The following is a 14112-nucleotide window of genomic DNA, read 5'->3' on the forward strand; positions in this document are numbered from 1 at the left end:
ACAAACGGAGCATGCTTAACCTATTGACTGTTATGTGCGGGCAGCTGCAAAACCACTGGATAAAAATGAAAGTCAAGCTATATTATGAAATGAGGGCAGGAGTATAAACTACCCTGGTAACACAGCTACACTTTATCTCAGGGATTCCGAAGGTTGACAGGTAGAATGATAGGAGACCTTGCAAAATCTGACAATACGCACAATTGTATCTTCTTCCAATAACTCTTTTTTCCAGTCTTTACCAGTTATTTTCAGATTCCTCCTCCTTTGCCCTTATTATACACCACTGTCCTGGGTGCACAGGACTTTATACTGTATGATATGATTGGCACATTTCATGTCCATCGATATTGTGCAGCATGATGGGGTGTACTATTCAGTTCTACCCTATGGTGGGGTGTGATTACTCATGTCAGTTGTGTACCCTTCGTTCGTGGTTAATTGGCACACATACAGGAGTTAGGAGGATACTAGTGATTTTATTAGCACTACTACACATTGCTTGTGTAGCTTGAAGTAATTTCTAGTTTATGATTAGGCTTCTTAATAGACTCTATCTCTTTTAAGAGCATTTGCTTTTCCAACTTAGGTTGAATATGTTTAATAGTTCAAGTTCTGGAAATGGAAGAGGAACGAAATTGTTCCTGAACTACTTACCGGGGGCAGTGCTGGTCTCTGAATGCTGGGTATTCTGACCCCGGTCTGTTGCCGGCTCGTTACTGCTGATCTGAGCTGACAACAGAGTGCGCTGTCATTGTGCACAGTGCACAGCGCCCAGGACTAGCCCAGCCCCTGAAAGGAGCGTCACTAATGATGCATTGTTTCGGGGAGGGGGCAGAAGCTGCGGCAGTGACTGCAGCATTTGCCTCCTAATAATGCCTCATTGAAATATCCCATCATGCACTGGTATACTCAAACAAAGTGTCATCAGAAAGGAAGTGGAAAAAAATAGATTAGCAGTTAGATAGTATAGTTAGGGAAGGGTAGGGAATTATAACTGCAAGTATATTAGAAAATAGTTTAGATTATGGCACTAAATACTGTAGATGAAAATTACTTTGAATTTGGACTGCCCCTTTAAGCCTCAGCCAGGGAGAGTGCATCATTGGATTTTTCTCCGATGGCGTTCTCTTTTAGTCACCTGACCTCTGCAGCCAGTTACCGACTGCAGCGGTGCTGGGTGTTGTGAATTCTGTTCTCGAGCTCCCTCCTGTGGTTATGAATGGTACTTCGGCGAGTTCTGTTCATGGACTCCCTCTGGTGGCTGTGAGTGGAGCTGCTGGTTCTGAGATTCCTTCTCCAGGTGATCTCGTTTAGGTCTTGGCTGGCTGCTCTATTTAACTCCACTCAGATCGTTACTTGATGCCAGCTGTCAATGTCCTTGTACTGGTTCAGTTCTCTTGGATCTTTCAGATGACCTGTCTACTTCAGCAAAAGATAAGTCCCTGCTAGTTTATTTGTTACCACTGTGTTTTTGTCCAGCTTGCTATTATGATTTAATCTTGTTAGCTGGAAGCTCTGGGATGCAGAGTGGCACCACCGCGCCGTGAGTCGGTGCGGTGGTTTCTTTTGCACACTCTGCGTGGTTTTTTGTTAGTTTTTATGCTGACCGCAAAGATACCTTTTCTATCCTCAGTCTGTTTAGTTAAGTCTGGCCTCCTATGCTGAAACCTATTTCATTCCTGTGTTTGTGACTTCCATCTTAACTCACAGTCAATATATGTGGGGGCTGCCTATTTTTTTGGGGAATTTCTCTGAGGCAAGGTAGGCTGTATTTTCTATCTTTAGGGGTAGTTAGCTCTTAGGCTGTGAAGAGGCGTCTAGGCCGAGTCAGGAACGCTCCACGGCTATTTCTAGTTGTTGTGATAGGCTCAACAGAGCTCCCACTTCCCAGAGCTCGTCCTGTATTGCTAGTTTGCTCATCTGGTCATTTCTAGTGCTCCTAACCACCAGCCCAACATAACAGCTGGGACTTCCATACGGGACAGATAATTGTTTCCAGAGCCAGCAGAACAAGTTGCGTATGCCTTTGTTTATTATTTTTAAACATTCCATAGTTAAAAAACAATGCAGTTTACTTTTGCACAACCCCTTTAACAGTTAGCTGTAGTTAATAAAGTTGCACTAAGTTTCTGTCTGCAAACTTTGCTCCTTCGTTTTGAGACCCCAATATGCAGTCTGAATCTGAGGAGTGTCCCACCCTGTAATATAGGCTGAATGTGAGCTCTGCAGAGCTGCAGTCTTAATGTGCTTTCATGTATCAAAATATATACTGTATTAAAGGGGCGGTGACATCAGGGCAACCTTTGCCATAATGTCCTATGTGGGGGATCCTAAACCCACTTTTTAGAGTCATAGTGATGAGTCGCTGAGGAGGAGGGAGTGAGGCCATTTATGTCCAGTCATTAATCAGTGAAAAAGCTACATCTCCCCTCATCATATAGACGATATCTGTAATGAGAGTTCGTGTTTTGTTTATTTGAAAAAACCCCATTGTAATGCAGTGATGTGCTGAAACGCCATTGACCTGTCACGCAGCACAGCGATTCTGCTGTCAATCTGCCCATCTGACATGGCCCCGAGTCAGCTAGCTGCTAGACAATGTATTAAAACATTAATTACCAACCAGGTGAATGTTACTCCAGGTAAAAAAAAAAAAATCAGATGCTTCATTTCATAGAAAGCCTTGGGCCGATTTTGAACTTGTGTTACAAGTGTTGTATTATGTGCCTGTCTTTGTTTTAAAGAGCTCTTTGAGTTTTGATTTTACAGGATATGTACCCCAGGCAGCAGTCAAATTAAAATATTATACTTATCCCTGTCAAGGTTTTGATTTCATGTAATTAGTGTTTTTGCAACATGTGAATGTGTCTGTACAAAGTAAAGTCACTCCGGGCAAAATATTGTATGTATATTGTTATGGGAATAGGGGAAACCCTCTGTGTTGTTATGGAACATATTGGTGCAGTGCTCCACCTACAGGTAATCTGGAGGAATTACTACTACTTACATTTGCAGAAATGTCTTGCTAACGATAGTTTAAGCTTTTAAAGGGAATCTGTCACCAGATTTTTTGCCACCTAATCTGAGAGCAGCATAATGTAAAGGAAGAGACCCGAATTACAGCAATGTATCACTTACTAGGCTGCTCATTGTAGTTTTCATTAAAATCTTTTTTTTATCAGCTGGAGATTATCACACGAGAACTAGTAAACCTCCTGCCCTGTAGTCCTCCATTTTTATAAGCTCTGTATAACCTTGCCCTCAACACTGATTGGCAGTTGTCTGCCTATGCACAGTGTGCACAGAAAGCAGCCAATGAGTTATACCGAGCTCAGCAGTCATAAAACTGCTAGATCTTCAGCAAAGAAGACAGTAACTTTATCAAAACTGCAGCACCCAGCCCAGTAAGTGATTAATTCTTGGAATCAGGGTCTCTGCCCCGATATTTTGCTGCTGTCAGATGGGGTAGCAAAAACCTGATGACCGATTTCCTGTAACTATATACATACCAAGACCCTATTATTATTTTCAGAATATTTGTGTATCTCTGCTAGGTTGATGCTTAAGAAAAAAAGACTGTGTCATAGTCAATTATAGGTTTTATTTTTTTTCATAATTGATCTGTAGCATAATATTTTAAAACAGTTTGACAAATTAATGCTGCATTTTAATAGGCGTATATTGTAAATCTTTAATATTACACCCATAGCCTGCTTTGGTCTTATACTCCTTATTATGGAGGTATTATCTCCATAAAACATTGCTGAGATACATAAACGGACCTTATGGCACAAATGGTGCGGGTCCATAAATAGACCTGTAGGTACTCTGTGTCACATATGAGAAAATGTTAATCTTATCCTGCAGTCAATCTCTAAATTTACATAAAAAAACTTTATTAATCAATTAAAAAGATAATGTCCGAAAAACACACAAGTTTAAAAACAGGACATCCTGAGAATAAATCCTATGCATGCATTTCGAACCTGAAAATAAAACTGTTCTTTATCAAGGTTCCGACTCCCATCTACATGATTTCTACAGATAATAGAGAGCTCAAAGTTCCTTTCAGTCGAGAAAAGTCCTAATTGATAAAACAAAAGGATTTCCTTGGGCAAATCTACTCATTCAGTGAGTGTTTACCGGCAGTAAATGTGCCCAGCTTGGTTTAGTATGTGAAGTGCCTTCTTAACCTGTGCCGAGGTTGCGTCTGCTGAAAGCTTCGGACTTTGCAATAGTCCCTTTAGGCTTTTCTGAAATGTCATCAACTCTAATTGCTGCTTGACCCATTCCTCTCTCGCAAGGAAACAAGGTTTATGTGTCTTTGTCTGTACAGCGCCTGCTGTCATTTCACCGGAATCAGTACAGCTGGAATTGTTACAAAGATTAGTCCCTGTGGCTTTCTAAACATAACGCTGCCTGACAACCCTGACCTAAACGGTTTTTGACACAGTTATACTAGTTTAGAGGTTTACTGTGTCTTGTAGGAAGGTGCGAGATGAAATGCAGGAACCACAATGGTGAATGGAGAGCGACCATTATACAGTATGGATGGCAGTCAATAATGATATTTTATTACGGCACTGTGAAAAGGGTTTTATAAAAAGTCACTGTGACTACACAGTCCCCAAAAGCTCTTCCATGGAATGAACAGAGTTCATAAATACTTCTGTAAAAAATTAGTCTGAAATTAAGAATACAGCTTGTACTAAATAATAATTTGATCAAACATTTTGTGTAAGATCACACACATTTTTACTTTTTTTATTTTTACTTTTTTTTCGACTTTTTAATATTTGATAGTTTGGTTAGATTTTTGTAATTATTATTGTTCTTTTTTTCATGATTTTGTTTTATCTCATTTACAGCATATAAACAATGATCACATACATGGAGAAAAAAAAGAATTTGTTTGCCGATGGTTGGACTGTTCGAGAGAGCAGAAGCCATTCAAGGCTCAGTACATGTTGGTGGTCCACATGAGGCGACACACAGGGGAGAAGCCCCACAAATGCACTGTAAGTAATAGTGATATCTCACACTGATACACATTTATCAAGTTGCCTAATAAGAAAGATTTTCACTAAATGATTTTTCACCAAAAGTCTCAAATTAAATGTATCTTTAAAAAAATCCAATTACCGTAATAATGGATCCTGAATTGAAGAAAAAGGAGGCTAATGAGTCTTGACAGATCTTAACCCTGTTATTTTTCTAGTTCTCTGTAATATTGACATATCTACCTTTTTGTTGGGAGATATGAATATGCAATACTGTTGATACCACTGAATTAGCCACAGAAAAAAAAGTGGCCTCCTGAAAGTTGCCCTTCACACGTCCATATAATACCAATACCAGAAAAACTGGTCATCATTGTGCCATCAGTGTACCATCCGTTTTTTTTCCGGTTTGGCTTAAGAAAAATTACTTTCAAAGCATCTCCTATTATTTTCAATGTTTAACACGTACAGCACACGGATGACACACATATGCCATCAGTGTGCTGTACGCATTTTACATAGGCCCATAGACTTGTTTGGCCCTCGTCATCTGTGCGGCAGGAAAAATCAGACATGTCTCCATGTAATTCACACAGACATACGATCCATGTGAAGATCACCATAGGTTTTAATAGATATGTGTATATACCTGTCTCCGGCACGTGTGAAAACTGATGCCACACGTATCGGAAACACATTCGGTACTTGTGAATGGGGCCGAAGGTAAACTAACAAAGACCATTACTTACTATATATTAAAATTGATGCTATCTAATAGCACATGTGATTCTGCCCACCAGTTTGATAAATGCTAATCAACAATGAGGCCTCATTTAGAGAAGAAATTGACAAGATAGTACAGCCACCTTTAACCAATTCAGGACATGGACATTTTACTCCTTCCCTAAAAGGCACATTTTCAATTTTTTTTCTGGTGGGCATTATTTTTATTGCTGATTTCACCTGTAACTGAGGCAGATATATTAGCCCCAGTTGCAGAGGAAATTCAGCCCTCTATCTGCATAGTAGAGCTTACTAGGTCACCTAGAATCTAACAGCTCTGCTCTCTCCCTATACCCATCGATTACATGATGTCGAGACCTGGATGGGTAACTACTGACAGCGCTTCCTATACTGTGTACACATCGCTTGTTTAGTGTTGTATATACAGTGATCAGGATGGCTGAGATGGTACCGAACCATCTCGTAAGTCTTATCATCTCTGCTTTCTCTATGGGAAGTCTGGAATCTGCAGTTGCTCGACCACGTGTAAGCAGCTTACTTTGCAATGGCGTTATAGAATCCAGATATTTAAAATCTGTGGGTGTTCTGGAACTGGTTAGTAATATTTTGGTAAATATATATTCAAATGGAAAACCTCTTATGAAATATTTACAGTACTTACAAAACGATGATAAACTTTCTTGTCTTGTAGTTTGAAGGGTGTTCAAAGGCTTACTCCAGATTAGAAAACTTGAAAACGCACTTGCGATCTCACACTGGAGAGAAACCATATGTCTGTGAGCATGAAGGCTGCAACAAGGCTTTCTCCAATGCATCGGACAGAGCGAAGCACCAAAACCGCACTCATTCTAATGAGGTAAGTGCCAACAGCCAAAACATTTACAGCCCATTTAGATGGGCAGATTTCTGCACATAAGCAAATACCAATCGACTAATATACAAGTCGGTCAGCACTTGTTTATGGTCTCGTTAACAATCTCAGATGATTGTTAATGGAATGATCTGTTGACATACAGTGTTCTTGTTGTCCGTTCATCCCCTGTTTACATGGGGTGATGTGTTGCTGACAAAATAACTTAAGGGTACCGTTACACAAACGATTTACCAACGATCACGACCAGCGATACGACCTGGCCGTGATCGTTGGTAAGTCGTTGTGTGGTCGCTGGGGAGCTGTCACACAGACAGCTCTCCAGCGACCAACGATGCCGAAGTCCCCGGGTAACCAGGGTAAACATCGGGTTACTAAGCGCAGGGCTGTGCTTAGTAACCCGATGTTTACCCTGGTTACCAGTGTAAAAGTAAAAAAAAACAAACCGTACATACTCACATTCCGGTGTCCGTCAGGTCCCTAGCCGTCTGCTTCCCGCACTGACTGAGTGCCGGCCGTAAAGTGAAAGCAGAGCACAGCGGTGACGTCACCGCTGTGCTGTGCTTTTACTTTCCGGCCGGCAGTCAGTCAGTGCGGGAAGCAGACGGCTAGGGACCTGACGGACACCGGAATGTGAGTATGTACGGTTTGTTTTTTTTTACATTTACGATGGTAACCAGGGTAAACATCGGGTTACTAAGCGCGGCCCTGCGCTTAGTAACACGATGTTTACCCTGGTTACAAGCGAACGCATCGCTGGATCGGTGTCACACACACCGATCCAGCGATGACAGCGGGAGATCCAGCGACGAAATAAAGTTCCAAACGATCTGCTACAACGTACGATTCTCAGCAGGGTCCCTGATCGCTGCTGCGTGTCAGACACAGCGATATCGTATGGATATCGTTGGAACGTCATGGATCGTACCGTCATAGCGAGAAAAGTGCCACTGTGAGACGGTACCCTAATGGTTGGCGTTAAAGTTGCAATCAGCAGATAAAACACTGTTTTTGCTTGTTCGTAAGTTGATCACCTGCGTGTTTGTACAGGCTGAGAATTGAAGCATTCTTTTAAAAGATTGTTTGCCAGTAAATGTACCTTGATGCATCATACTATATCTTGACTATGTTTTAAACACACAACACAATCAGTGAATTTATTCCATGAGCCTCCACCTTTATATTGTGGACTACCATTGAATATATGCAAGTGCTAATGGCAAATTCACCAGGATAATCTTTGAATTGTGTACGGTAATTTCTTACCTTCAAACATTGCTATGAATGTGCCATATTAGGGTCAACTCCCCAGTTCTTCTTGGATTCTGGAATTTTAAGTTCTCATTACTATACTGTACAATATTGAAAGTTTAAATAAATATAATTCTTCATATTGTTAGATGTTTATATTTTCTTACTTATCAAACAGTTTTAAACTTACTGTAAGAAGTTTTTGTCCATGAAGTAGAAATCATAGCAACACTAATATGTGCTCAAGAATGGTCTTCCTCTGCTAGTCTGCTACTTGTGCCTCAGAGCTGTACTTCCTACTGTAATTAATGACAAGAAGGAGCATTTGGAAGATTGAAATAACAAACTGCATCCTACTGTCAGTAATGTGTTATCATTCTCATGTGCAATTTTTGCATGCTCGGTGAAAAACTCATCAAAGAATAACCACTCTTTAATTTTTTTCATAAATGGATAGTACATGTGAAAATAAGAAACTTTATAATAAGATTCTAAGCTGATTATTCATTCTCAAAATTCTCAACTCACTGGTGAAATCTATCTTCATTAAGTATAGATTTTTTCATTACTTAGATAAGGTATGACAGTTAGTGCTCATAAAGTTTTGTTGAGAATTTTTACTGTCATTTCAATACAATTTCCAGCAGAAGATCGGTGTCAGCCTCCGTCTCCTTCCCCTCTATGCTATATAGAATTTTAAAAGCACCAATTGTCATCTATCTCAGTTATGATAAAATTATACAGACACAGATTATACCTGTGAATTGAGAGTAAAAGATCAATACAGTGGCATGTATTTCTTTCCCTGCATGAAGTTGACCAATCATAAGCAGGCAGCGTCATGCAGAGAAGAAAAGATCATGCCCTCCTCATGATCTATGCAGCTACAGTGTAGAGATACAACAGATTTGAGTTATGTTTCATTAGAAACCCTTACAGATCTAATCCTACCCCACACTAACTGCCATGAGATGAGATCTGGAAGTGTTTGTAATCATATGTAACTCAGCTTTGTGTTAATTCCTTATACAGTAGCTGCAGAGGAAGATGCAACCTCATGCAGTGGAAAAAGTATATGCCCCAAAGCCAAATCTCTGGTAACACCCAGTTGAACAATAACATAAATTATACACTAAACTTTTCAAGTTAAAACCTCTGCAAGAAGGAGGAGAAAAATAAAAACAAAGTTTTACTCTGCATCCAGTATTCCCTTATATGGCCAGTATGTCATATGATGAAAGGTGCACATTTAATTAGGATTTATAAATGAAAGCTGCTTGTTTTGGATTTTGAATTTATTTCAATTGAAGGATCAAAGATCAAGAATGATCTGTTGGCATGCAAATTTATTGTAAGAAACAGAGTTATGTAATGGTGAGCCCTGATTATTGTGAGAACCTTTTGTTGGAGTTCTTCTAGAAGTGTAGAATACATATAGTTTTTTATGAAAGTAGTCAGAACAGAATTACAGGAACACTAGATAATATAATTAATGAAGTCATCCCACTAAGTTTTTCATTTGTAAAATACGTGTGCACTGTATGTGCATGTAATGTAGTGTAGAATGGGGAAAATAAGTTTTTGATACACTGCCGATTCAAAGTTTTTCCACCTACAAAAAATGGAGAGGTCTGTAATTTTTATTGTAGGTACACTTCAATTGTGAGAGACAGAATCGAAAAATAAAAAAAACAGAAAATCACATTGTATGATTTTTAAAAAAATAAATTGAATTTTATTGCATGAAATGAGTATTTGATCACCTACCAACCAGCAAGAATTGTGGCTCTCACAGACCTAACGCCCTCCTACTCTGCACTCATTACCTGTATTAATTGCACCTGTTTGAATTTGTTACCTGTGTAAAAGACTAAAAGACACCTATCATCACATTCAATCAATCACACTCCAACCTCTTCACCATGGCCAAGACCAAAGAACTGTGTAAGGACACCAAGGACAAAATTGTAGACCTGCACAAGGTTGGGATGGGCTACATGACAATAGGCAAGCACCTTGGTGAGAAGGAAAAAACTGTTGGCACACTTATTAGAAAATAAAAGAAACACAAGATGACTGTTAATCTTCCTCGTTCTGGGCTCCATGCAAGATCTTGCCTCATGGGGTAAGGATGGCCATACAGCCAGATGAATGCTGGCTGTATGGCCACAGTTAAGTCAGCGTGCCACGCTCCCCGGAGGAAGGCAAGCATCAAAACGCACGTAGGGGAATGCAGGACACATCTACACTCTGGTAATGAATACTACTATTTCCCGCTTTACTTCTTTCCATTGCACATGCGCTTTACTGCTGACTTAACTATGGCCATATAGCCAGCATTCATCTGGCATTTTCAGACCAACAGCAACTTATAAATCCCTTATTGCATTTTGCACTTTATTACACAGTATGATCGCTGTTTAGGTTTGAATGGGAATACATCTTACCCTGCCTTTTAAATAGATTGGTATATTGCATACTACTTTGTTCAGGGTACTTACATCCCCAACTCCATATTTATGCGCCATAAATACTACCATGTGATTATTTGCCCATGTTTCAGTTTGTGTCCTGTTTTTTTTTGGTTCAGTCTGTGTGTTTTTTAACTTTTCAATACTAATTATTGATCAGTTATTGTTTAAATAAAATGTATACATTTTTAATCTATTTTCCTTTTATGGTCTTTTGTGCACCAATCCTTTATATGACCCACTATTGAGATTACGTAGGCTCAAGGCAAACGAATGTGTTGTACTGTTAGTTAGTTGTTCCTGTTAGCATCCTTGAACATATCGCCATCTAGTGATACAGACACATAATGCATCAGTTATACCACACTATTGCCTATGTTGTGTATGTTCTACAGATATAATTTGCAGGTATACATTACATGTATTTACTTAGAGATTGAGGGTTGAATTAAAATAATGGCACCATAATGTGCGTCTGCAAACTTTACAGGACTACCGTACATCATTCTATAGAGCAATCAGTAAAATAATTTTCCATTCTTTTTCCATGAAGAAACCATATGTGTGCAAGATTCCTGGCTGCACTAAACGTTACACAGATCCCAGCTCTCTGAGAAAACATGTAAAAACAGTACATGGTCCTGAGGCACACGTAACGAAGAAACAGCGAGGAGACATCCACCCAAGACCTCCTCCACCCCGGGAACCTGGAAGCCATTCACAGTCCCGATCACCAGGTCACCCCATTCAGGGTGCACATGGCGAGCACAAGGACCTCAATAACACTACCTCAAAGCATGAAGAATGCCTCCACGTAAAATCAGTAAAGACTGAAAAGCCAATGGTATGTAGACACCAGTTTACATTGTCTTTCTCTGCCCCTTCCATGTCGTTTAAAGAACATATTGAGGAACTTACATTTTTAATTCAGTTTTCAGAAATGGGCAAAAATCTTTATCTAACATTAGGGACATATGTTCTCAGCCATGAACCCGTAACTTTCATATTATAGTCTTTTCACACCGCTCTAAATAATATAATACAACCACTTCTGCTGAGGTTTGACACACGTCGGGGTGTCACATGTCATCTTGGGGTCCTTCACTCTTCTGATTTTAAGCATTTCCTAATGCAGGGCCTGAGGGGGGCACTAAGAATTACCTAGTGTTATTTTACGCCCATGCAGTAGGTATAATCTTGCCCAGAATTTGTCTGTAAATGCACATGTAATAATGCTTCATCTTTTTCAGGAAATGATTTTGTAGGATGTGCTTAGCTTCGTGCAAGTGATAAGACATGAGCTGTGCCTTCTCACATTCTGTACAGTATCTAAGCTTGAGACATGATTTCACAATGTAATTTATGAGGCTGACTTGCCATGACCAAACTTGCATTTATAAAATCACAAAGAAACTCTTTAAATATTTGCAACAGGTTTTTCTGCACCAAAAACTAGAGTATTGGCAGGAAAAACCCTGCGTAAAACACGTGCATTTTTACTTGTGTTTTTTTCCCCATTCATTTAAATTGGTGAAAAATACTGAAATGATGCTGAAAAAATTCACATGCTTTAGCGATAAAAAAAATAATGCTTTGATGGTTCAAATTCACAAGGAGAAAATAAGCAGCAGATGCATGAAATTTCAGAAATCTCATTCACTTTGCTATTACTGTACTTTGTATTGTAAAGTGCAGTGGGTTTTTTCTTTCTTGAAAAACGCAAGGAAAAAAGACGGCAAAAATGCAAAGTGTGAAGAAGCCCTAAAAGGCAATTAGAACAATATTAATATAAAACATGTAATCAGTTGGCAACAGATACAAAGCTTCAGGCAAAGTTCCCACAATGGTCTGTTATCTCATTTTTGATGCTGTGTGTTTTCCATTCATCAAAAATGCTGCATCTTACAGTTCCAGCAAAGTGGATGGGATTTATAGAAATCTCATGTACAATGTGCGTCTTATTTACGTTGTGGAAACTTACCTGCCGTGCGGGTTTGAAATCCTCAGCATGTTAATTTCTCTTGTTTGTACACTGAGGTTTACAGTGCCTACAAGTAGTATTCAACCCCCTGCAGATTTAGCAGGTTTCCACATTTGGAATTAACTTGGCATTGTGACATTTGGACTGTAGATCAGCCTGGAAGTGTGAAATGCACTGCAGCAAAAAAGAATGTTATTTCTTTGTTTATTTTTTTTTTAAATTGGGAAAAGTTTTTTCAGAGGGTCATTTATTATTCAACCCCTCAACCCACCAGAATTCTGTTTGGTTCCCCTAAAGTATTAAGAAGTAGTTCAGGCAAAAAGAACAATGAGCTTCACATGTTTGGATTAATTATCTCTTTTTCCAGCCTTTTCTGACTATTTAAGACCCTCCCCAAACTTGTGAACAGCACTCATACATGGTCAACATGGGGAAGACAAAGGAGCATTCCAAGGCCATCAGAGACAAGATCATGGAGGGTCACAAGGCTGGCAAGGGGTACAAAACCCTTTCCAAGGAGTTGGGCCTACTTGTCTCCACTGTTGGGAGCATCATCCGGAAGTGGAATGCTTATGGAACTACTGTTAGCCTTCCACGGCCTGGACAGCCTTTGAAAGTTTCCTCCCGTGTCGAGGCCAGGCTTGTCCGAAGAGTCAAGGCTAACCCAAGGACAACAAGGAAGGAGCTCCGGGAAGATCTCATGGCAGTGGGGACATTGGTTTCAGTCAATAACATAAGTAACGTACTCCACCGCAATGGTCTCCGTTCCAGATGAGCCCGTAAGGTACCTTTACTTTCAAAGCGTCATGTCAAGGCTCGTCTACAGTTTGCTCATGATCACTTGGAGGACTCAGACTGACTGGTTCAAGGTTCTCTGGTCTGATGAGACCAAGATCGAGATCTTTGGTGCCAACCACACACGTGACATTTGGAGACTGGATGGCACTGCATACGACCCCAAGAATACCATCCCTACAGTCAAGCATGGTGGTGGCAGCATCATGCTGTGGGGCTGTTTCTCAGCCAAGGGGCCTGGCCATCTGGTCCGCATCCATGGGAAGATGGATAGCACGGCCTACCTGGAGATTTTGGCCAAGAACCTCCACTCCTCCATCAAGGATCTTAAGATGGGTCGTCATTTCATCTTCCAACAAGACAACGACCCAAAGCACACAGCCAAGAAAACCAAGGCCTGGTTCAAGAGGCAAAAAATCAAGGTGTTGCAGTGGCCTAGTCAGTCTCCTGACCTTAACCCAATTGAAAACTTGTGGAAGGAGCTCAAGATTAAAGTCCACATGAGACACCCAAAGAACCTAGATAACTTGGAGAAGATCTGCATGGAAGAGTGGGCCAAGATAACTCCAGAGACCTGTGCCGGCCTGATCAGGTCTTATAAAAGACGAATATTAGCTGTAATTGCAAACAAAGGTTATTCCACAAAATATTAAACTTAGGGGTTGAATAATAATTGACCCACACTTTTATGTTTAAAATTTATAAAAATTTAACTGAGCAACAAAACTTTTTGGTTTGTAAGATTTATGCATCTGTTAATAAATCCTGCTCTTGTTTGAAGTTTGAAGGCTCTAACTTATTTGCATCTTATTAAACCTGCTAAATCTGCAGGGGGTTGAATACTACTTGTAGGCACTGTATGTGCAGATTTTCCCCATAGACTTACATTAGATGCGGAAAATGCCGCAAACTTTTTTAATGCGTTTCCGCTGTGGAGCGCTTCAAAAAAGCATGTAGTCCGCACCTAAGTATATATAAATAGAGTTCAGTGACATC

The 14112-nt window shown here is 40.0% G+C and overlaps 1 protein-coding gene across 5 annotated transcripts in view; it reads left to right on the plus strand.

Annotated features, from left to right (window-relative positions):
- Positions 1-14112, plus strand: part of GLI3 (GLI family zinc finger 3) — a 338369-nt gene that overhangs the window by 315343 nt on the left and 8914 nt on the right. For all 5 annotated transcript variants that reach the window (XM_077269180.1, XM_077269181.1, XM_077269182.1 and 2 more), the window contains 3 exons: positions 4872-5021; positions 6439-6603; positions 10894-11184. In XM_077269180.1, coding sequence (XP_077125295.1) covers positions 4872-5021; positions 6439-6603; positions 10894-11184 — 606 coding nt within the window. The remainder of the gene's footprint in view (positions 1-4871; positions 5022-6438; positions 6604-10893; positions 11185-14112) is intronic.

Source organism: Ranitomeya variabilis, chromosome 6 (assembly GCF_051348905.1).
Source record: "Ranitomeya variabilis isolate aRanVar5 chromosome 6, aRanVar5.hap1, whole genome shotgun sequence".
Classification (NCBI taxonomy): domain Eukaryota; kingdom Metazoa; phylum Chordata; class Amphibia; order Anura; family Dendrobatidae; genus Ranitomeya; species Ranitomeya variabilis.